Source organism: Penicillium manginii (genome assembly GCF_028828005.1).
Source record: "Penicillium manginii strain IBT 31320 chromosome Unknown utg000009l:1.0-3297300.0:1.0-3298630.0, whole genome shotgun sequence".
NCBI classification, from domain to species: Eukaryota; Fungi; Ascomycota; class Eurotiomycetes; order Eurotiales; family Aspergillaceae; genus Penicillium; species Penicillium manginii.
The window spans coordinates 795,650-816,618 of NW_026643110.1; the positions used below are offsets into that span (position 1 = coordinate 795,650).

Consider the following 20,969-nt stretch of genomic DNA (forward strand, 5'->3'; position numbering starts at 1 on the left):
AGATGGGATGGCGAGGAAAGAAGAATTCTAGGAGAGGAAAATTGTTTATTGTGGCAACAGGCTGGTCTCCTTCTTTCAGTGAAAAGTGACTACTAGTCACTCTTAGAATTGATCCCCTCTTCAACCTTCTCTGCCCATTGTCCCTCTGTTGAAGTTATGTCTTGTTCAAGGCTCCACCCAACTATTGTAAGGCCTTGGATGGGAAATCTGGTACGTAGGTACCTTAGGCCACTACTTCTGCCGAGGGCATAGACCATCTTCCACAATCATCAGGGACCGTCCTTTACCCACTAGTATTCGTTCCAAATCATACCCAATCGCCAAACCACCCCCCGAATTCTCAGCCTCGCGAAACCCAGGCGCGTATAGATCAACATAATCGCTAATATCTTTCGACGAAAGATAGATTTCCATAAATGGGCGCCGCATCGCCACCCTTAGTAGGCATTAGTATTAGCATAGTATCCCATAGTTATGGCACATTGCCAAGACAGAAAGGAAAAATTTTTACGCAGTACTCACGGCTCATCTTCTAGAATGCTCTCTGGACCCATTTCCTCAATACTATCCTCCATGTATATGAGTGCATTATCCAAACGCTCCGAGTTATAATGAATATCAAGATAAAAGTATGGAAACTCTTCCATTAACATTTGCGGCCGATACACCAGCTCCCTCATCCCATTTGATTCGAACTGGACCCAAAGTGCCAGCCCAGTCTCCAGAGTCCGGTCATCGATAACCAACTTGGGCGCTGTATCCGTAAAGAGTACAGTTCCGTCCAGCGCCATGTGTATGTCGAAGAAATTCGGTCGCGCAACACTCTGAAGGAACTTGAATTTGTCGACAATGTCCCCCTGGTTATCTTCGAATGGCAGCATCATCGAGATATTAGTGGCCAAAAAGTCAAACTTGAAGCTACCATCTAATCCATTGAACAGGGTCAGAATAATCTTGGCGAGTAGGGCTTGCTTTTCCGGTGTCCATTCGGTAAGACAGATGTAGACATCGCTAGAGCAGTCTTTGGACCTCCCAACGAGACAGGCGTCCTTTTCAGGATCTTCAAAGCAGGGATCGTCATCTGGTGCCTGTGATTCGTAGCTCTATTCCAGTATAAAAAAAAATTAGTTCCATTCCGATGGGAATTGCAAATGGGTCAGCTGAAAACTTACGTCTCGGAATTCCTGCTCTGCTGTTGCCCACCGCTCGACCAGGACTCGTCTCTGTTGATCTACGGCAGTGCCGTCGACGTTGACCCACTGTTCACGAACAAAATACCTCCATGCACGAGTGGCGAATGCCACGTCTTGGACCGGTTTTTCGTGTTGGCGAATTGAGGAGGGGATGCCTCCAGGCCATTGGTCGTGCCATTTGATTAGGGACATGCTGGGTCGTGGGCACTTTCGACAGGGTTGAAAATATTCGGAGATGAACGAGAGAGCCTTGAGTGGATCGAGAGGAGTTGGTCGGATGTAATGTGGGTCTTTGACTTAGATGCCCCTGGCCATGGTATATATATGGTCATGATAAGTAGAATGCATGGGAGATTAAGAGAACCCATTCGTACCTAGGTACATACTGGTGGTACTATCGAGGTCTGCGGAAAAGAAGAATATCCAAATTTCAATTTCTAAAATGACACTGCAGACAATACATATATTGGTAATTTAATCAACCCTGGTTAAAGACAAAAACTCCAACAGGAGAAGATTGAACAGAACTAATTACGATAATGGACTACCACCCCATCACGATAGTGATGACTATGGTGCGCGCTAGCTTCAAAGGTTCATATCCTATATTTTGATTTCATTACTGGATGAAACTACTCAAAACCCGATCCGACGATAGTCGAATAAGAACGAACGAAAAAGAAAACACCATGATAATGGTAGCAGGAAAATCCCCGGTATCGATCAAACCTCTCATCAAAAAAACACAGACAAATTGCCATCGATACCTATCCCCATCCCCCTCCGTTTCATTCTTCCTCCTTCCTTTTTACCTCTTACTCCTCCTCCTTCGTCTCCTCTTCGTGGGCTCGCTTGAGCGCCTCCATCTTTGGGTGGGATAGCCCTACCCAGACACGCATCACCGATGCTTGTGGAATGTCGGTGTTCGGGGTGGCGTTCAAGTCTTCGTACACGACGGCCTCGCGATATGCGAGCTCTTCCAGACCCGGCTCGTAGAGGGTGCCAGGGGGCCAGACTCGATCCTGGTATTGTCTGACTGCTTGCAAACGGCGCGCCTCGCGCAAGTGGACCGCTTCAGAAATCAACTCCATTCGCGCCGCTCCGCGTCTTTTGAGGATGGCGAGGAGCATTGCGAATGTCGAAAACGGCAAAGTCAAAAGCATGGCGGATGTAACAAGAACGGCTTCGTCGGTCGGGGCAGTCTCTGCGTATGAGGGGAAGCTTCCGAATTTGATACTCTCCAGTCCTGGGTCCGAGCATTGGGAGTTTGGAAGAGTCCATAGAGGGCCCGGGATGCGAGAGGGCGCGAACCTGGACTGGGCTCGTTCATAGACCACGAAATCGGCTGTGATTGCACTTGCGATGAATTCCAACGCCAAGTTGGTGGTCAATCCCGGCCACTTCTCATTGAATTCCGTAATGTGACTCATGCTGACCTTGGGTGGCCATTCGGCATTGCTAGTACTGGGAGCCAGAGAACTGATCAACTCGTCGCACAGCTCGGGGCAGGTTAACATGTAGGCCGAGGAAGCCATGCCAAATCGGAGAAACAGCTCGACTGTGTTCCATGCGAGAAGACCATGTGCAAGCTCCATACCTCTCTTGGTGACTTCATGCAGATTCAGAAACACGCCCGACACAGCGTAGCACAGTGAAAAATGTACCATAGCGATCCCCGGCTGAAACTCCGAGACGGTCCTGCCATAGACTAGGCCGTGGTTTGCGCTGCTCAACACCACTTCCCATATGGTTTCGGTTGTAATGAGAGGTGTACTGTACATGTACTGAAGCGCCATACTGAAAGCTGGAATCAAATTGAAGGAAGAACCGCAGATGACATGAATGTAGCGAAGGCCATCATTGCTTCCGTATGCTTTTGCCTGGATCATCTGACGCATGAAGGGGCTGAGATGTAAAATGGGCATGTGTACATAAAAGACCTCGTAGTTTGAGCCAGGCCCGAAGTTTGGAACATGCTGAGATTCTTGGGATCCTACAAGGATCTGAATGTCGGAATAGGCTGGATTGCCGAATTGACTTCGAAGGTTCTCGACGATGCTAGGGCTATCAGCCTCAACTGGCAATACTGGCTGCTCGTCAAACTTGCCGAGATCTAGAGCTTCAACATCAGCGCTTGGGTAGTTCGGGAGATTTTCGTTCTCCTCGGCCTGTTCAGGCTGCTCGGTCTTGTAGCTCTTCTCAGTCTGTTCAGCCTTCTCGTTCTTGCCGTTATTCTCGTCCTTTTTGGGCGAAACGGTGCGCGAGCTGTCGGTTGAGGGAAGCTGATCCGTGACCTGGCGCTTCCTCCAGATTTTCTTGTTCTTCTTGCCTCTTGGGGCATTTCTGACAGCAGACGGACTGATCACGACGCTTTTGCGGAGCTTGGTGGATTTGGCTGACTTACCGGACGAGTTCGAGCCAGTGGACATGTCACTCTTCGCATGTTTCGGGACGTTTTGGCCACCCGGTGAAGAGGAGCTGGAAGTGGCTGGCTCCGTGTGAGAGTGAGTTGGAGTGAGCTCGATAGAACCAAGCTTCTTGTTGTTGGTGGGTGTAGATTCCTTAGAAGGACCGGATGTCTCAGGCGAGGATCTTGGACTTTGTTTAGCATCGAAATATTCAGATGGTGAAGCCATGGCGCTTTCGATGGCGACATCTTGTTCGGCTGGTAGGCGAAGAACATCTGCCCATGACTTGCGCTTGGTGATCAATTTGGCTGGGATATTCAAAGTAGTTGCAGTTTGAATCGACGAGGTATTAGCGGTGGGCTCACTTGGTGAGGTATTGGAGGTTGAGATGAGAGTGTTTTCATCTCGTCTGTGCTTTTTGACAGGCATCATACTGAGCTGTGTCGACATGGAAATATCGACCGCGACGGGGGTAGACGGTGAGTCCGCGGAAGTAGAGTGGGAAGAGCCTGAGCCGGAGCGAGACTTTCGACTCATTTCCTTCAGGGCAGAGACAGACGGAGTGAGTTCATTTTCGGGTGTTGCTGGTTTAGAAAGTGACGGAGAAGAAGAAGAAGAAGATGATGATGATGATGATGAACCTTTTAGGGACGACAAAAGAATCGCTGGCTGAGGCCGGCCAGCCAGCTTCTGCTCTGCAGCAGAGTTGGCCATGGTGTGAATGTGAACAAAATGAGAGGTAGGTGAGTTTAAAAGCGAAGGCTTATGAGAAGAAGATGGAGGGGAGGGATGGTGAGGGGAGAAGATTGAAGAGAGGGAAGGGTGGTGAGGTGATGATCGGATCGGTCCTTCCGGTTGTGTCGCAAATGGAGTGAATAAAGTCGGGGTGCGGCACTTTTGGTAAGTGAATGGACCTCGCCAAACACCAGAACAATCATGTTGGTATTCACGCCCGGGGTAGTTTGGGTTCTCTTCTGGCGCCAGTATATGGTAATAACAGTCCACCGGTGCGTGAGCACAACAACAACTTCGCTGAGGCAGTGGGCAAAACCAACAACCGCAGCCTACCTTGCGCTGGTGAAATCTACAAGCTGGCTGCCACGCGCAAATGGAGTAAGTGTGACATACAATGTTGGGGTATGAAGAATCCCACTGCGTAAAATATACTCCTTCGCTCGCTGTAGGTCGTTCTCCAGCAAGTGGTTGATATACATCCCACATAGGAGGATGGACAACCTCGGGGGTTTGCTCATCATCAGCAAAACAAGCTTCCTGTAGCTCCAAGGATTCTCCAGGAATCTCCACAACCGCTGCAGTATCAAATTGATTCATACCCTGCGACGTCCGGTTCCCAGCGCCCCCACCATCTATGGTCAATTTGGTGACTATAGCATGCTGAGCTAGGTCATGCTTAGCAACAGCCAAGGAATCAAACTCCGATGGTTGCCGAGATGTCAGTAATTTTTCATCGGGTGCAGAGAATGAACTTTGTGTAAAATTAGTCTGTTTCTCTGGAAAAGCCGCTTTGGCAGTATCGGATGGAGCCGAGATATGTTCATCTTGAACAATAGTATCCTCATTGTCATCCTCTTTTTCGGACGACACGCCGTGCTCTGCAGATTCTTCGGCGGCAGCGGCAGCGGCAGCAGTGGCGGTAACTCGAGCTTTGGCTTTCGGTCCTGTGTGTCTCTTCTTACGCTTGGCTTTCTTCTTTTTCTTCTTGGGAATCGCGGCATCGACAGAAGGTATCTGCGGGAATGTTTCGACCGCAGGGGGCTGCTCAGCAATGGAAGCGGCCTCGGGACTGACCCCCTTGGGAGGACTCAGGTTTAATTGTGGACCTCCCGATATACTGGACTCGGCTTTGTGGACAGGGTGGGAATATCTGCGAACCTGAACAGGCGTAGTAGGAGCTGAGGGTATCTGTTCATCGGGGCGTTCTGGCGAACCAAACGGTTGTTCCGAGTCATATGGAATGCCATATGGAGGAGTGTTGATGCTAATCACTGTTAAATCCTTCTCTCCAGACTTCGTAATTTTGGTGGGGAAAAGCACATACTCAGTGCCACTATCTTCAGGATTGTCACAGTCAAAATGCCTGACATTTTTGTGTCGAAATTCGAAATAACGCCTCTCTCTCCCCATAACACTCTGCCAAGCATTTATTTCCATGATTCGGTCATGAGAAAAGCTCTGCTGAGCAGGATCCGACAGTAAGCATTCCAGGGTCTCGGCCGACAATCGCTCCTGATATGCATCATAGTCGCCAGCGGCAATGCGGGAAACAGTGCGGGAGTATCGTGGCTTCTCCTTGGGGTACATCATTTCTGAGAATCGGTGATTGAAAAAACAGGCGGCAAGGCAGGAGGTTAACGGCAGAGTGAACTAAAGTGATTCAATTCTCGGAGTAGCTGGAGTGCGGAGTCCTCTTTGGACTTCAAATCCGTAATCTTTGTGATGGTAAGTCTGTTGCAGGCGGAGCCAATCTGCGAAGCTCTCTTTGGTAAAATTAGGCAATCTTGGGGAGCCCTAGACTGTTTTTGAAACACGTATGATATGTAATAACCCTGAAGTAGATGGCTGTCGCTGCGTTGAGGATGGGAAGAGTTAACAAATGATCCGAAAATGATGAAGCCTGACAATAGACTGTCAAACGGGAAGGAGCAAAAAAGATCAACAACTTCAAGTTGGAAGGTGCGAGGTGCGAGGTGCGAGTTGGAGGGTACAACAAGTGCCCAGGTGATTTGTAGTTTGAGGAAGACACGTCCGGTCCGACCATGCCGTTTGTGGACGCAATACCCATCTTTGAACTGCAAACCGCAAGGCTACAAACTGCAAAACCTCTTCTTTCCATGGTATCCAAGTGTTAAATCCTATCATCTTGTAGAGAGAATCAAAATTTTAGTCATGGTAGATACCTGAAATATACTTCAACTCACATAAACTTCTCAGGGCTAATGTCATCACGTGTTTCTGGCAAAAAGATCACTCCGCCTGCATCTTCTTCACCAAGCTACATTAAAGACAAACTTGCAATGTTTAGAAAGATTTAGAGAGAATTGTGTATTCTTTTTGGTAGACTTGTTTAAAAAAAAAGATACACCCAGCTACACCTTTGCTCGAAGACATTTGTTCGGGAAAAAAAAAAGAAATTGGCTGTATAAAGTTATTTGGCAGTCCAAACAATGAGTTAGGAAAGAGAACAAAAAGGAAAATGTATCTTTGGTAGAGTAGACGACAGACGCTCAAAAATGCCCCAGGTGGTATATGGTCGTGAAGAGTATGAGTAAAACAGCAAATGGAAAACGAAAAGAAAAAGAAAGGAGGGGGAGTGAGAGAGATAGAGAGAAAGGAAAAAAAGTCTCCATGGGTGGATATGTGGCTAGACGCCAGAACAAAGACAAGCAATGTAGTGAAAGAAGATCACACGTTACTCAAAAAGAGTCACTTAATTAGAACATCCCGCCGTCCACGGGAATGGCGGGGGGAGGATATTGGGGGACAGCAGGGGCTGGACTGGCCATTGCCTCCTGGCGGGCCCGGGCGCTCAGACTGCCACCGGCACTGGATGTCTTGCGGAGACGGTTGCGGGATTGGGGGCGCTTCTCATCATCAACGAAGGAGCTACGCTCATCTGAGAAGCTCGGAGCTGGGGATCCAGAGCGAGACGAGTCGTGCCTATCAGCGCGGAAGGCGCCGAGGATGGTTTGGGTTCCACGGCGACGACGCGGGTTCATTGGAGGGAGAGGGGGTGCACCGTTGGGTGGAGAAGCACCACCTGGCGGGAGACCGACGGTGGGGACGTTAGATGTCGATGAGACGAAGGTCGGTTCCGAAATCAGCTTCTTGTTGATAGGGCGCTTTTGAAGCATGGCGTGACCGGGACCACGCTGAGGCAGGGTGTTCGCACTGCTGGCTGCAGCTGCAGCTGCAGCCAGAGATACCGAAGACTGGTCGGAGGGAACATTGTTCAGTGGAGGGGTTGCATTGGCCGAATAGGCTGGGGTCGCTGGGGACGGGCGTGGAGTTGCACCAATGATGAGAGGGGGGTGAGCGGCTTGCGAGAGTTGGAAAGGTCGCTCGTAGTGGAAGCTGGGGGTACCAGAACGGCTTGCGCTGCGAAATCTGCCTGACGCGGCAGAAGGAGGGCGGTCATACATGACAGGCTCGTTGTATTCTGACGATTGGCGTCGCGAACCAGGGACCGAGACGGGTACAGGGGGCTCAAAATTGTCCGGCATCACAAAATTGTCGTGGGCAATGACCGTTCCTTCTTGGACAGTTTCAAGATCATCGCGGTCGCGGTGTCTGGTGCGGCTCTTTGAGCGGCCTGAGCCTTCAGAACCCGAGCGGTCTCGCTGAGATCGAAAACCAGGTTGCGGGGAGGGACCACGGCTGCGGCTAGACTCGCGGGACTCTTCATGGCTTCTGCGAGTCATGGTCGGCATGCGGGATCGGAATGATCGTTCAGTTGGAACATGGGGGGGGAGCTGGCGTTGCGCAAGTTCGTCTGAGGCCGTTCATCGTGGCGCCAGGTCTCCTCTATCAACGCAGGACTAGAGGAACTGTTAAAGCCGTACAATCCATTCTGATCGGGTCTCTGGAAGCTCGGCTTGTTTGATTTGTGCTTCAGAAGAGAGAAGGCATTGCCGGCTTTGGGTCCACTCAGATCCGGAGTTGAACGACCAGTCGTAGGACTTCCAGGGCGACTCTCGCCCTCGGCTACGCTGCGTAGCTTCTCTTGGACCTTCTTGCGTCGCTCAGCGAGCTCGATGGCAAATTCTTCTCGTTCCCTCTGGGTTTCGGTGCTGCCTTCTCTGCGGTGGTGGTGGTGGTGAAGCTCTTCCTTCCACGAGGAATTCTTTTCGTAAGCCCCGTTATCAGAAGAGTCCTCGCTGGAACGGTTCACGGTCGTCTCAGAAGAGTGTCGGGAGAGTGCGCGCGGACTCGATGTCTCCGGCTGCTCAGTAGATGAGCGAGTTGCCTCTTCCTGTGCATTCTCTTCGACAGGGGAGATCTGCTTCTCACGGACAGTGTCTTGCCGGACGTCCTGCTCGTACTGTGGCAGCTGAGGGGAGGGGGGAGGGTAGATGGAGGATACATCACTCTCTTGGCGAAGATGAGAACTTATTCCTTTCAGACCGAATCCAGCTTGAAGGACTGGAGAATCGGGTCTTTGGGGTGCATTGTTGCTATCCCCGTCGGATACCGTGGCTTCCAGCATCGAATTCTCTTCAATGGGCTTAAGGTCACCGAGATCCGAATACCGAACCTCAGGAAGAGTCTCGAGATGCTCACCATTTGGCGTAGGTGGTTTGGAGGCGATGCTTGAATGGTGTAGGGATTGTCCATATTCCGATGTAACCGAAGAGACATCATAAGACGGGCGCTCGTCGCCTTCATCTCCAGATTCGCTTGCAGTCGAGTTGGCGTAGAAGGTTCTCACCCCAGGTCGCGAAGGCGATGCATCCCGGGACTGATCCATACCGTGATGAGCATCGCTGCTATAGTGTGAGGAAGCCGACTCGGCTCTAGACCGATAGCTTGACTTAGACATGCCTCGCGAGCGACCTGCGGCTTCATACCGAGGAGCCTGGCGTGGGGGCGAGGGTCGTCGTGGTGGAGGAGTGGCCCGACCTTGGTGCATCTCGAGTTGACGGCGCGAAAATGCCTGCTCATCGAAGCCAGTGGCGGGTCTGTTGAAGAGACCCATGGCGGTGGCTTTGCCGTGGTCCTCCGGGTTTAGAGCCGCTGCTAATAAAGAAGCACCATCGCCAGTTTCGCTGGAAGGGGGGCTCAATGGAGGGGCGTTTCCAAAGGTAACTACAGTAGGTGAGATACGTTCCTTGGAGAGCGGCTCGGGAATTGGCGCTTGCTTCGGCGATGTAGCAGAAGAAGGCGGGCTGGTCGGTCGAGACGTAGTAGCTGGCTCCACGATGGCAAGTTTCTGCAGTCGATCACGTAGGTTGACGGCACTCCGGGAATAGTTACGATTCAAAGTCGAATCTGGTGTTCCAGAACGCTGGCGACTCAGGCTTTCAAGACGATTCAAGGTTGAGTTCTGCTGGCTCTGTGCAGCCTGTGTCAAGCCCTGGCCATAGAGACGACGGGTTCGGACAGATCCATTTCGTGGGGCAGACATAGCGGGAGAACATTCTGGCGCTCCTGTATAAGGTGGCTGTGGTTGAGATGACCCAAATTGACTCTCGTCAATCGAGGTAGCTGCAGTTGATGCACGAGGATCGACGGTAGGTCCAGACGCCGTAGAAGAGTAAGTTGTGCGGTTGTGTGACGAACTGATCGAATTGGCGTCTTCAAATTCGTGGGAGAGGGAGTCGCTTGCGGCTTCTTCTGCAGCCCTTCTTTCTTCCTTCTCCTTAAGTCTCATCTTTTGGAAAGCGGACAGGTTCAGGTCATGCTCGTACACTGCCTTTCCCATTCCACTAGCCGCACTGGGCGAAACAGGTGACGGTGCTCCGCCAGGGCGTACAGGGATCCGGTACACCTTTTGGCGGCCTCCGAATAGGTTGTTGCCATCTGCTCGTCGAGCTCTGCTCATCATGCTTCCACTTTGGGAACGATCATCGTCTGTGCCATACCCTAAATCACCAGAAGCATATGAGTCGGTGCGACCCAGGGCGATTGAAGGCCGGCAGCTGCCATCGTTGGAGGATACTTCGTCGATATCGGTGAGCATATTGGGGTTGTGTCCAAAGAGGTTCAGTCGAGAGGCACGCTTTGGGAACAGAACGCTGTCATCACTAGCCTTGCCCATCTTAGAGTCCGGGTCGTCCTGTTCTCTCAGCATGCTGAAACGGGCCGAGAGCTTCGGCATTAGAAGACTGGTTCGGAAATCATCTGTCGGCGGGAGGGCTGCGCCAAAGTCTAGTTGTAGTGTCGATTCGGGGGTATCCTTCTTCTTCGACGGTTTCAAGCTAAAGGGGGAGGAACTCGATGAACCACCCTCCAGTTCACCCAAAGTATCCTTCACCTCCTTGGCCTTCTTGTTCTTGCGGAATCGATTCATTTTGGATTCGAAGCTTTCCGGGTTGTTTGGGTAAGAGGGCAACTACCGGCGAGGAGAATCCTCGGGTGATGGGGTATGGACGTAATAGTAAGGGAGCGAATGACTATTTGCCGGGGTGTCAGTCTCGTATATTCCCTCAATTCTGGAACAGCACGCCTCCCATCGGGCAAGTTTCCCTCCACTTACTGGGTGAGTGATTATGTGGAGAACAAAAAGAACGGCATGACCATCGAGCGCAAGACGGTGTCGATCGTAGGAGGAAATGTGTCTCTCTTGAGGGGCGGGCAAAGTTGCGCGTAATGAATGGCCCCCGCGATTTGAACTATTCGCGTATCGTGTCGCTGGAATGTCCAGGGGTTGAGCGCCAATCACAGACAGAAGCGAGCAGCGGGTGAGGTTGCTCGACAGATCACACGAGGCAGATTGGATGGGGCGCAATCAATTGGAGGGGTCTGGTACGACAGGGCGGCAGGATTGAATTCGGATACGCGACGAAAGGCTGATTAAAAGAGCGACGGGGTGAAAAAGCGAGTGTGTTGAAGAATGCGATGCGGGAATGAGAGAGAATGGGAATGGGGGAAGAGGTAAAGTGTTCCATGCGGGTACGGAGTAATTGAATAATGGAGGACTGACTTCCCGTACTAACTAAGTATCGGGCTAGAAACACTACTCAGGAAAAAAAAAAAGTAAAAAAGAAAAAGAAAAAAGAAAACAGAAAAAAGAAAACAGAAAAAAGAAAAGAGAAAAAAAGAAAAAGGGATCTGGATCCGGATCGTCCCCATCGAGCCCACCGTTCAGGCGATCATAGTGAGATTAATGATTTGGTAATTTTGTCATTTCATTCTACACTGTACACACCACCCTGCAGGTATACCCAGAGTATACTCCGTACAGAATATACTCCGGAGAATACTATACTGGGTCTGTACAGTACTCCGTACCTGGTAAACAAACTTTGAATCAGTTCTCCAAATGTATCCATGGCGCTGCCCGCTGCCCGCTGTCCGCTGTCCCATCGGTACTTCTGTTACAGCGGGTATGGTATCTGTAATTAGAAATTAGAAAGTAGAAAATCCGACAGTAGGGTCCCTTGCAGGTAAATTACAGTATTACAGTATGGGGCAATCCATCACATCCTATAATTTCCCTGTGATGTGGGACCCGGGGCTGAACGCCACCGCGACGACTGCGGAGGCTTTGCATCTTTTGGACTGCTCGTTAATTGAGATGCCAGCGCGGGGCTTGACGCATCCCAATCATCACAGTACCATGTATGGAGTATCTAGTGCCTTTCATACTCCGTACATATCTACCATATCTACCATTTCTACCATATATGCCAGTGTCTCTCTAAAAAATTGAATGCTTGCCAAAGAGAACGCTAGTCGTTCCGAGGGTCTGGACCCGGGAACCCCCCATTCGCACGAACACTTAAAACCTGAACTGGATTTGGTCGATCTGTTTCTAATTCGGATTCTTCTCATTCCTTCCATGCCACTGCCACACCAATCTGATCTGAGGCGCGTGTTATTAGAAATCCAGTCACTCCTTGCGTACGGGGAACCCGCAGTACTGCACCAGCTGCTACAAATACCTCTCCTGCGTCGTGCAGGAGACGATAGTTCAAGATTACTGCAGCTAGAGCCCCCGGACAATGCAATGTTTCCTTCCAAATTCGCCGAATTGCCAATAGCCGCGCTCGTGTGCTCGACGGACTGCAGCCCACTCTTCAGCCACCCTGTCGGCTGTGCATTGAATGCATTGAATGGCCATGACTATTTCTCCGGCGGCCTCCTGCGTCGTGCAGCATCTATGTAGGTGTGGGACGTAGTACATGTGTAAATACACACACAGGTGGCCTGGTTCCGATCGGATCTGATCTGATCTTGGTGGAATGTGTAGGTTCAGGAACAGCAGTGTACATACGGCACAATCTGCCGAAGTCTGGTTGAGGCTATCAACATGAGATGCCGTGCCACCTTCCACCTTCTATCTTAGGGAATCATCCGAAAGTCATTATCAATGACGGTGCTCGATTTTCTCTGTGCTCTGTTTCTTTGTCCTCTGTTTGTTTATTTTTTTTTACTGGTACCTTTATTGGTTTCGATTTTTGTGGTCGGCTCCTAGTGGATCTATCCGAAGAACCAGAAAAATCGTGAACGGAGCGCGCCCGTCCTAGAGTTCCCACCGAACATCACGGTTCGCAGTTCATTTTATAAGGCGCAGCGACCGAGCGTGCTGCATCATTCAAAGATGAGAATCCGGATCCTCATCTTAAGATGTGGAACCATGAGATCATACAGCACAGACCTACAAAACCCGTGTTCCAGGTTGCGAAATCCTGGGCAGGCATCGACTAGAGCGCGGACGCGAGACCCAAAAGGGCGAGGGGAAGGGAAGGGGGGCAGCAGCAGAACAGAAAAGCAAACATGGGCTAGCGCATATTCTGGGTCGCGTTGTTGGCCGGTGAGGCTTGACAGCCGTTGCTGCGGCCCCAAGTGTGGGCAAAGCACAGCAAAGCTTCCTTGAGCCCAGAACTTCTTAGCTCTTTGCCTCTTTGTGCGGATAGGCGGACGACCTGCTCCGTCGGGCAAAGAATGGGCCCCCGATTGGAACCGAGGCCCTCGCTTGAGAGCCCTGGAGTCCATTGGACGAAAACTGAAGTGGGTTGAATTGGTAGGATGGGGGAGTGTTGAGATAAAACCCACCTAAAACCCGTGATCAGTTCCCCGGGGCTTCTAATTGGCTGGAGGTGCCAGCTGGTGCCCCTGACTAGTCCCAACCGGGCGTAGTCTGCAGTGGTATTGACCGTTGCCATTTGGTCCAGGCTTGGTAATATATTCTTGTACTAGTTAATGGTAGTGGCACACAATAGTCATACTACAGTAGTATGGATACCTATATATTAATTACGTGCATTCTTCAATGGTGATCACCGTGATATCGATGGTATATCAAAATAGTATCTCAATATTTTCAAGTTTGAGATACTTCCGACGTCCCCCAAAGCATTCATTTCACCACAATAAACAAAATCCACGACCTGAAAAGTGGAGCAGCCGGTACCCCTGTGGACAGATCCACCCCCCCTCTGGACAGCTCATTAACAAAGGAACAAATTTGGTCTGGTGTCTGGTGACTGATGGCGGTTGGAAATGCCCCATCTTCTCTTCGATCTATCGCCCCCCGTCTGGATCACGGCCCCCAGGCACATTGGTGTGTGCAGTTAATCTATTAAATTACCACCAATGACTAAATATCTGGGCATGCAAGTCCTGGCCATTTAACATCTTCACTACCACGGTAGAGATCGGACTAGCAGAGTAACCCACCCACGATCCGGCCACACTTGCATTGGATCGACTCGAGGACCCGGACTCGATCGGGGAGAGGGGGGCGAGAATGCCCTTTTTACACTCACGATCTTCGGGGCCAAAGATGATCCCTGTTCATGGGACTCTCGCCCGGATCAGCCATCTCAGCTCGGAACTCCGCATCATCAAGACCGCTGTTTCAGCATAGCCCTAAGTATTTTCTAAGGCTGATCGCTCGAGCATCCGGACCTTCCACTCTGAGTCGGTATATGTTAATTAAGTTTCCTCGGTGGGGTATTAGGAGGGAAACTTTCCTCATCCCCCATTCGTTAAATTATCTAGGTTTGAAGGCTTTGAGTTTGAATGATCGTTTCGCTTCTCGACCGTTTATGTCGGATTTCTGCCCGATTCCACTTTAGCTTAGTAGGCTCACGGTCCATCCCACTAAAAAATTGGTGGGCGAAATTCTGAGTGCCATCGATGTGCGACAACGGTCTCTGGGGCCGGCAGTCGCCTCTCGTATTTTGTTTAATTTGGCTGGACGAGGAGCGAGGAGCGAAGGAGGGGGTCCTGCCAACGTATCCAGTCGGCTACGCCTCTCCCGAGCGCTGCAAGTCCCGTGTCTTGTAATTTATCTCACACATCGTGTGAAATCTAGAACATCCCCAACAATAATCACCAGGGCTGGACCGGCGAGAGGTCTTGGGATTTTTTTTTTGGGTCTCGGTATTCATGACTTCATTGCCGGTCTTCAGATCGCCCTAATAGTAGATTGATTGCATCCCCGTCATATTTAATTTAAATTTAATTTGGCGTAGCCCTTGAAGAGAAAGATTGGCCGAACCGCTTCTGCTTGTACCGCTATGGACAGAAAGTGATTCTTCTATACTCGGCGAGATTGCGATCATCATTTCCCACTTCTGCGAGCCTCTATACCATACGAAGTAGACAAAGGATATAATCTACTCATCTCCGACCGCGGTGATGCCTAGTTGAAACTTATCGCGGCTGACTCAATTAAGGGACGATCTGAAACCTCTTGAAAATACGGCAAATAGTAGCCTGAATGCGCCACAGCATCTCTCACTAAAACATCAAGGTTTCAACTGTCTTGAATCGGAGCAGGGAGAAGGACCTTTCCCATCATGACGAACCCATTCAAACCCCCGTAAAAAGCTTTTCTTTTACACCATAGTGGCCCAGTATCTACCTACTAGTATATATTTTTTAGGCCCGCCCCCAAATATTAGGCTGGTACATCCTTCAATCCTTCAATCGAGGACGAAGTTTTCTGGCGACGTTTGTTGCAAAACCATCTTGCACCAATATTGGGCTATATGGTTTATGGGAGAGATATTGGTTCATTCACACTGCATGTGAAATGCCCCTATCTTCTTTCGAAACGGCTCGTTGTATTTTTGGTCGGGGACGACTCTATTCAAGCAGTCCTATTTCGGTGACTGCTCGCGTGTGGACAAGATAGTCGAAACTTGAGAGGCCAGGACTTTCGTATACCCAGAAATCATCATATTCTCTTGAAAGCCGCCTATTTTCTAACTGAAAATTCTTCAATGATCAACAATTATCTTGTCAATATTCATAAACAAATTGAGATTGAGTTACGAGTACAAGTAGCTCTCGGGAACGACTGGTAACTACAACAGAGAGGCGGGGGAGTATGTAACCAAATGACATCACATGTATTGGGTGATGCACTGCCAGAATATACTAGTACTAGTAGCATCAGGTCTTAGATTCCAATTGTGGCTGTCTAAACAACTAGTATACTCGAAAGTTTGCAGTGTTCACAAAAATAAAAATGACTTGAAGTTCAAATTAGTAGCGACGAGGAAATTTTGCAGGTCTCGAGGATGACAACAAGGACCCCATCTTTTGGTAAGAGAAGAACCCCCCCGAGTGCGAATTAGGCTTATTGAGAAGATAAATACTGTACATACTTAATTAATTGATATTATTCGTTGCTATCTGCCCAGGGATGGTAGTACTACTAGTAATTGACGGTTCCTAACCTGGGACTGGATATGACCTGACGCACGCTATTAGTACATGATGTTCCCGTTAATGCAGCCCACGTTCGCTAATAATGGGAGATAAAAACGTTATTTTTTTTTAATTCTTGCATACTAATTCAAAGGCTTAGTGATTACATACTTAAGTATTGAATATTTAACCACCGATGTGAAGTAAAACTCAATCGCTCACATTAACTCCAACTTAAAGTCCGCTCCCCTCATTATGTACTCGTTCATGTTCGTAGGCGCATCCTGAAGGTAAACTCAAAAAATTCACACTCAGGGATGATGGATTCTTTTTTCAATCTATTTTACTCCAATTGACTTATAAATCTTCTCTCTATTCTCATGGATGCCGAGGCAGACCAAAGTTTGTAGAGATGTGGAGAAGGCCATGTATGCCCCGCCGGCAGACGGCCCCGACGACCGTAGTCAATGAATCAAGAATTGTGCGGAGTAAAGGGCGAAGTAACCTTAATTCTTCTTGTGCAGCTATTTAAGATGACAGGAATATACCACTCGCCCCAAAAATTATAGCTGCTGAAGTGTTCAGATTTCGCCATGAAAGACTTCTCCCTATGCGCCACAGTAGCCCTCAACTGGGTTCACTATGCCCATGCTAAAAGCTGCTCAAGTCTTTTAACATATCGAGCTTTGGATGGAACCATAATCAAGAAGGCTGAGCTTACACAGCTCAGCACGTCGGCTGGTGCAATCGCGTACTGTCGAGTCTCCGGATCTGTGGCATATGGCAAGCGTGATAATTCTGTGGGGTTTGAACTATGGATGCCTGAAGAGAAGACTTATAATGACCGCTTTATGGTTGTTGGTAAGCTTTTATATGATATCCATTAGGATCATTCATTGCGATCATTAATTCATTCGATGGTTAGGCAATGGCGGATTTGCCGGAATAATTGATACGGACAGTATGAGCAAGCAATTGGAACAAGGTTTTGCTGTGGCAGGGTATACTAATCCCCTAACACTTTTACTTCAAGTTACATGGTACTGACATTTTTATCAGAGGGGATTCGGGCCATCTAGAAGCTAACAACGGAAACGGAACGACATCGTCTGGACAGTATATTCCATTCTTGAATGATGTCGAGCAGACAAAGGCATGGATACATGACTCCATCGCCATCATAACCATGCCAACACGAGATATTGCTTCCAAGTTCTATGGTAGCTCTCCGAAGCACAGCTATTATAGTGGTTGCTCGACGGGTGGCGCACAAGGATTTGCGCTTGCTCAATACTATCCTCACCTCTTCGATGGAATATATGCCGGCTCGCCAGGTAACTGGTACTCCCATTTGATGCTATCATTTCTATGGAACAGGGAGTCCACGATGGTATTATCAATGAGTGAAGCTAAAAAAAAATATTGGCATGCTGATTAAGATCAAATCATAGGGCGATGCATATCTCGATCAAGCCACGCTCAACGCCACGACGAAGAAAATACTAGACGCTTGCGATGAAATAGATGGCGTGAAAGACGGGTTAATCGAAAACCCACTCCGCTGTAGTTTCGACCTCAACACATTAGCTTGTCCATCTGCGACCAGTGCGACTAACCAGACATGCCTGAGTCCAAAGCAAATCCAGTCTCTAAAGGCCATCTATGCCGGCCCAAGGAATTCCAGAACAAAGGCAAAAATTTATCCTGGATTTGAATTCGGCTCGGAGCGAGAGTTGATGTTGCAGGAAACATATCTATATCTAGACTTTGCTGCACCACTCTTACAAAACTTGGTTTTCCACAATCTTTCTTATGATGTTGACACGTTCAACTTTGACAAGGATGTTGCCAGGGTCAATAGTATGGCAAGCCCTCTTATTGACGGAATTGCACCAGATCTCGATGCTTTCCGGATGCGTGGGGGAAGGATGATTGTGACTCAAGGTAAGTGAGGAACTGCGCAGTTCATTGAACAACCTCACAAGGCTAACACTTTTACAGGTTGGACCGATCCGTTCAATGCTCCAACTTGGCCCATTGAGCACCTCAAACAGCTTGAGAAAGCTAGCCAGAATGGATCTGTTGGGGATTTCTTCAACCTATACATGGTACCCGGTAAGTTTAATGTTCTGATCAATAATTCTGGATATTGCTGATGCGAATACTCTAGGTGGTGGTCACTGTGGCGCAGCTGAGACCTATCCATCAGTACCGGCAACATACCACATCAATGAAGCACTTCTGGCGTGGGTCGAGAACGACACATTCCCCTCTTGGGTCCAGTCGTCGAATCCTCCGGATGGTTCGTCGCGAACACGCAAGCTCTGCCCTTGGCCCAAGACAGCAAAATTGCAAAACTTGACGAGACCTGAAATTTCAGAGAGTTATGATTGTGTTCAGGGTTAAGAATTCTATTACTGATACATAATTTCCTGGGATATGATGGAATTTCTTTCAGGGCAGATGTCCTGATCTTCAAGTTCTAATTAGGCCCAGTTCATATGTTTCTCTCGCTCTATTACCGAAACAATCATTTGAGTTTATTCCTTCCAATTTCATGAAGCTCTCTTTCCAAAACTTATGTGAGAGCAAGTAAACGCCTATTCATTCACTGATAAGCCACCTGCACATTTAAGAAGGTCATACCATCCGATCAAACAGCCACTTCAACTCCTTCCAAGGGTATATGCATTCACTATTCATTGAAAAAAAAAAACAGCTCGAGACTTGCATCGTGCCAGTTTGTCCTCAGTAATCATGATTATCAAGTAAATTAAACTGGATAGATATCAACGCGAGTCAATATCAAACTGAGACAAGTGTGCCCCACACGGCAGGGGCTCCGGTTGCCAAGCAAGGCTTAGATCGTCGTTCACCCAATTCACTCCTGATGTATGGAACGCGACCGAATCAAGTTTTCCGCCGAGCGTCTTCTAAGGTCTTGGAATGACTTGTTCTTTTAAGCTCGGAGAATTTCCATGCCGTAGTAATGCCGACTGGCGACAGGTGGATAGACCTAGGACATTCTCAAACAGGAGAGCCAGTCTTGAAATCCCAACAAGGCCATGATAGACAAGGTGGAGAATCGCTGGATGCCACGCGGTACTTCTGTTGGCTTACCGGCGATAATCAGTGCCCTTTCCATAGATCAGTCTCAAGGGGCAGTGACAGGGGGTCTTAACTGAGGGGCGGTCATCGTTGTTCCACCGTTTCAAGACCTTTGTTAGATTATAGAAACCTATGTACTTATAGTGAGGTTGCCCATCTCTGTCTCTCTCTCTCTATTGTCTTTCTCTCCAGTCTTTCTTTTCGTCTTCAAGAGCTAGTCTCCATATTTTACAATCTTTTCTGTCTGTTGACCAGACAATTCCTATCTTTTAGTACAAAATGCGCACTTCCGTCATCTCTGCGCTAGCGCTGTGCGCTGTTGCGTCCGCAGCACCTTCATCAATGGCCAAGAGGGGCAAGTGGTCCATGGCGACCCGTTCATCCTCTTCTTCGACATCCTGCACTTTTAACTCGGCTGCCAGTGCCAGCGCAAGTGCCTCTTCGTGCTCTACTATTGTTCTGGATAACATTGCGGTTCCTGCTGGTGAGACTTTAGACCTAGAAGATCTTCAATCCGGCGCCAAGGTAAGACTTAGCTCACTTCTCGGCTCAATGACTCACTGACTGATTCTCTACTCAGGTTATCTTCAGCGGCGAGACTACCTTCGGTTACAAGGAGTGGGACGGCCCGCTTATCCGAGTCTCTGGCTCCAACATTGCCGTTTCTGGAACGTCCAACCACACCATCAACGGTGGTGGAGAGAGATGGTGGGATGGCGAAGGTTCCAACGGTGGCAAGACCAAGCCCAAGTTCTTTTATGCCCATGACCTGGATGATTCAACTATCACCGGTCTGAACGTCAAGAACACTCCCATCCAGGCTTTCAGCGTCCAGTCCGACAATATCGTCCTCAGCAACATCAACATTGACAACTCTGATGGCGATGACAATGGCGGCCACAACACCGATGCTTTTGACGTCGGCGAGAGCAACGGTGTCACTATCCGTGGCGCAACCGTGAAGAACCAGGATGATTGCCTGGCTGTCAACTCTGGCTCTGTAAGTGCCCTTAATTCAACTGCTATATCAGCCAGCTAATGATTCAACTCAGAACATTGTCTTCACGGGCGGTACCTGCTCCGGTGGTCACGGTCTTTCCATCGGATCTGTCGGTGGCCGTGATAACAACTCCGTGAAGAATGTAACTATCTCCCACTCTACCGTTTCTAACTCGCAGAACGGCATCCGCATCAAGGCCAAGTCTGGCGAGACTGGCTCCGTTTCCGGCGTTACTTTCAGCAACATCCAGCTCTCTGGCATCACCGACTACGGCGTTGTCATTCAGCAGGACTACGATGACAAGGGAAACCCGACCACCGGCATCCCCATCACTGACCTTACTGTGCAACGCGTGGCTGGTACTGTTGAGAGTGACGCCATCCCCATCTACATCATGTGCGGTGACGGCAGCTGCTCGGACTGGACTTGGTCGGGTGTCAGTGTCAGCGGTGGTGAGAGCAGCGATGATTGCGAGAATGTGCCTTCTGGTGCTTCTTGCTAGGTGCTTCCAAGGCTAGAGATTGGCGAGGGCCGGACCTTGACCAATTATTGATCTTATTACAAGAGACAATACAACTTTGAGGGTGATTGTAACGAACCTGGTGGCCTCCACTCCGGCACCACTTGTATCTAGTAGTTCCTTCTGTCTCTTCATCTTCTTCTTCTCGATCTAATTGATTTCTCTTTCTGCTACCACAAGTTGCCTTATCTTCGTATATTGATCTGCGAATCTGCAAATGCCTGAATTCCTTACAGGGATTTGTACATTACTCCATCTCGTACCGAGTACTCAGTAGTTCTTCCCAGAAGAGTAAGCCTAGTCAAAGTCAGACTTTATAGAAGTGATGAATTTCAGCTTATATGCATGGGAGACTACCTTTGTGTTGTCAATATCTACTAGTAACCACTTAACCACTC

General features: G+C 49.2%; 6 protein-coding genes across 6 annotated transcripts; 2 read left to right on the forward strand and 4 right to left on the reverse strand.

The window, feature by feature from the left end:
* Window positions 1–231: 231 nt before the first annotated feature.
* N7533_012071 (uncharacterized protein) lies at window positions 232–1,385 on the reverse strand (the record flags this gene model as incomplete). Its single annotated transcript, XM_057108721.1, has 3 exons — window positions 232–436; window positions 523–1,103; window positions 1,173–1,385. The coding sequence occupies 3 exons, from the start codon at window positions 1,383–1,385 to the stop codon at window positions 232–234; spliced, it is 999 nt and encodes a 332-aa protein (XP_056953822.1).
* A 623-nt stretch (window positions 1,386–2,008) lies between these two features.
* Window positions 2,009–4,315, reverse strand: N7533_012072 (uncharacterized protein; the record flags this gene model as incomplete). The annotated part of the gene is made up of 1 exon (XM_057108722.1): window positions 2,009–4,315. One exon carries the CDS (start codon window positions 4,313–4,315, stop codon window positions 2,009–2,011), a length of 2,307 nt encoding a protein of 768 aa, XP_056953823.1.
* Window positions 4,316–4,350: 35 nt separating this feature from the next.
* N7533_012073 (uncharacterized protein) lies at window positions 4,351–5,923 on the reverse strand (the record flags this gene model as incomplete). The annotated part of the gene is made up of 2 exons (XM_057108723.1): window positions 4,351–4,665; window positions 4,730–5,923. 2 exons carry the CDS (start codon window positions 5,921–5,923, stop codon window positions 4,351–4,353), a joined length of 1,509 nt encoding a protein of 502 aa, XP_056953824.1.
* Window positions 5,924–7,053: 1,130 nt separating this feature from the next.
* Window positions 7,054–10,628, reverse strand: N7533_012074 (uncharacterized protein; the record flags this gene model as incomplete). The annotated part of the gene is made up of 2 exons (XM_057108724.1): window positions 7,054–8,029; window positions 8,080–10,628. 2 exons carry the CDS (start codon window positions 10,626–10,628, stop codon window positions 7,054–7,056), a joined length of 3,525 nt encoding a protein of 1,174 aa, XP_056953825.1.
* Window positions 10,629–16,536: 5,908 nt separating this feature from the next.
* On the forward strand, window positions 16,537–18,349 carry N7533_012075 (uncharacterized protein; the record flags this gene model as incomplete). Its single annotated transcript, XM_057108725.1, has 6 exons — window positions 16,537–16,804; window positions 16,869–16,944; window positions 17,003–17,333; window positions 17,395–17,887; window positions 17,945–18,058; window positions 18,114–18,349. The coding sequence occupies 6 exons, from the start codon at window positions 16,537–16,539 to the stop codon at window positions 18,347–18,349; spliced, it is 1,518 nt and encodes a 505-aa protein (XP_056953826.1).
* Window positions 18,350–19,330: 981 nt separating this feature from the next.
* On the forward strand, window positions 19,331–20,553 carry N7533_012076 (glycoside hydrolase family 28 protein; the record flags this gene model as incomplete). Its single annotated transcript, XM_057108726.1, has 3 exons — window positions 19,331–19,576; window positions 19,632–20,051; window positions 20,104–20,553. 3 exons carry the CDS (start codon window positions 19,331–19,333, stop codon window positions 20,551–20,553), a joined length of 1,116 nt encoding a protein of 371 aa, XP_056953827.1.
* Window positions 20,554–20,969: the final 416 nt, after the last annotated feature.